The following is a 2,614-nucleotide window of genomic DNA, read 5'->3' on the forward strand; positions in this document are numbered from 1 at the left end:
TAACTTTCTTTTTTTAATTGAGATAGGTTATGTCCTATGAAGCAAAAAGCTTAAGGGAACAGTGTAACCACTGCTCAGATAAAGTCTGGAACATTCCTAGCAGCCCAGGAGTCTTCCTGCCTCCCTTCACCTAGCTCCCACTAAGGGTAACCATTATTCTGGGCTCTAGCACCTTAATTAACTCTTCCTCTTTTTAATTCATATCAGTATGTTCTGAGTCTGACGTCTTTCAACTCTGTGAGATTCAACCACACTGAGGCATGTATCAAAGTTCTTTTTCATGCTGTGCAATAGTCTACTATATGAACATTCTATGATGTTTTTACTCATTCTACCGTTGACAGACAGTTGGGTTGTTTCCAGTTTGGGGCTATTATAAAATGGTTGCATAAAATGGCTCTGAACATTGTTATATATGCTATATTAATGAGCAAACCTAAACACTGATTTCTGGTGGATAGATCTCAAGAATAGAACTATGGATCACAGCGCAGACACATGCTTAGCTTTAACAGGTACTGCCAAAGAGTTTTCCGAAGTGACCACACCAAGTCACGTTCCCACCAGCACCATACGAGAGTTCCAGTTGCTCCACATCCTCAGCCAACACTTGCTACTATCAGTCTGGTGGATGTGTAGCAGGATCTCACTGTTTTAATGCGTCTCTCCTTGAAGACTCATGATGGTTAGCACCTTTGCAGTTTTAAAGGAGAAGATCAGAAAACATCACATGCCCACTCCTCTCCGCAGGTGATCTGATTCCTACTCCTTAATAGAGAAGGCGAAGTCTGCAGGGCTGGAGCTCCCCCACACCTGGCTGTACCAGGAGCCCCCATCATGTGTCCCTCCTCTGCTCTTTCAGAACAGGTGAGCTCTTCCATCAAGGGCTGTCCACCCACATTCCCTCTTCTGCAAATCACCATCTGCTGGCTCCTTTCCCTCTGCTGAGAAACCTGCTCAAGTCCTTCCTGTCCTAGCGACCACACAATCACCACTCCCCTCCCTTGAGGCCAACACATGCCAGGGGCTGGGTCCTCTCTCCTTTCTCTGCCTGCTAATCCCTGTGCTCACTGTCTACTCCTTCCCTCTCATGAGATGCTCTCCACACCACAGAATGGGCTCACCAAGGCCACTCCAGGGACTCAGCCCTGGCACAGGCCGTAGGGCATCCTCACTGCTAAAGCCAACTGCCAAAGCCTCATTTTGCTTGACCACTCAGGTCGCTGGCTGCTTCTTTCTTCTTAGAACCATCTTGCCTGCAACTCCCGTGATCCATGTTCCCTGGATTTCTTTCAGATGCTGTGTCTTCAACTCTGAAGACTCCTCTACGTTCTCAGGTTGGGGGTTCACCTGTCCTTTTCTAATTCTACAGATTTTCCCTATGCAAATTCCACTCCCATGTCCTCCACTACCGCCCACATGCTGATGCAGTTGACCCTCTATTACGATGTATAATATATGTATCACTATCCCTTCTTGAGCACTCAACTGAACCCAGGACATCGCTTAGATACACCAGAGGCATCTTACACTCAGCATCTTCTATGTCTGAACTCAGAACCTTTGCCCCAGATCTGACTCTTCTTCCCTATTTCCAGTTTTCATGAACGGTACCACCAGCTGTCCAAGACAGCAACTGGAGAGCCATCCTCAACTCTTCCCTCGCCTTTAACTGCCGTGTCTCTGTCCTGTCCACTATGAATCAACATCTAAGCTGACTGACTCAACAAATGCAGCTTCCTGGTCAGCTGAGGAAGGGGAGAATATATTGTTAGAAAATGAAAAGCAAACTAAGACATATTGTGAGACTACATTCCTCACCCTGCCTAAGCCAGGCTCCTTCTCATAAGGGCAAATTGGTTTTCTTTAGTGTGTCAACTCCAAACAATTGAGTAGATATTTGTAGTCCGCTATTGAGAAGCACTGTAGAGCCATGTCTGAGCTAGGGAGAAGGGGTGCAATGCTCCATTAGTTATGTCTGCCACAGGCACAGGAAGGGTGGGGAGTGTAAGGCTAACTGTGGGCTCCAGGCTGCCAAGAACATCCTTGCTTTCTTATGTACCTGACGAAAACCGGTTAACTTTTCAAGATTGATCCTTACTATCCTCTTCCTTCAGTCTATCTTCCCCAAATTTCCCAGTTCTCATCAGTCTATTGACTTCCCAGCCTCTCACAATGCTTTCTACGTACATTTCATATTTTTGCTCTTTATCATCATGCACTTTTAGGGATTCCTCGGGCAGGCAAATCTCACCCTGAGAATGTACTCTGAAATTCCTTGTGTACAGAGGCCACATGTGCACTGTTGCTGAAGGCCCAGCATGGCGCCGGGCTTTTCAGTGGGGTTCACTAAATTCTCATAGTGTTACATGCATGACAACCTCCCTCTGGCCTCTCAGGAGGACCGAAGGACAGACTCACCGAGCAGCTGGTTGGCAGAAGAGGTGGTGAGGTTAAACTGCTGCTCCAGGTACTTCCCCAAGAAGGCAGCGAAGCCAGCCACCACCGCAATCTCCATGCAGGCGGCCAGAATGATGCAGGTGAACACAGGGTTGGAGAGCAGGTGCTTGGTGACCTTCGGGATCACTGCGGGCAGAGAGAAAGCAGAAGGTCC

At 47.6% G+C, this 2,614-nt stretch overlaps 1 protein-coding gene across 1 annotated transcript in view; it reads right to left on the reverse strand.

The window, feature by feature from the left end:
* The window catches only part of SLCO3A1 (solute carrier organic anion transporter family, member 3A1), a 335,490-nt gene that overhangs the window by 45,051 nt on the left and 287,825 nt on the right, over window positions 1-2,614 (reverse strand). Inside the window, exon 5 of the mRNA XM_012643783.1 lies at window positions 2,422-2,586. Within this exon, the coding sequence (XP_012499237.1) occupies window positions 2,422-2,586 (165 nt within the window). The remainder of the gene's footprint in view (window positions 1-2,421; window positions 2,587-2,614) is intronic.

This window comes from Propithecus coquereli, unplaced genomic scaffold, assembly GCF_000956105.1.
Source record: "Propithecus coquereli isolate 6110/MARCELLA unplaced genomic scaffold, Pcoq_1.0 Scaffold20, whole genome shotgun sequence".
NCBI classification, from domain to species: Eukaryota; Metazoa; Chordata; class Mammalia; order Primates; family Indriidae; genus Propithecus; species Propithecus coquereli.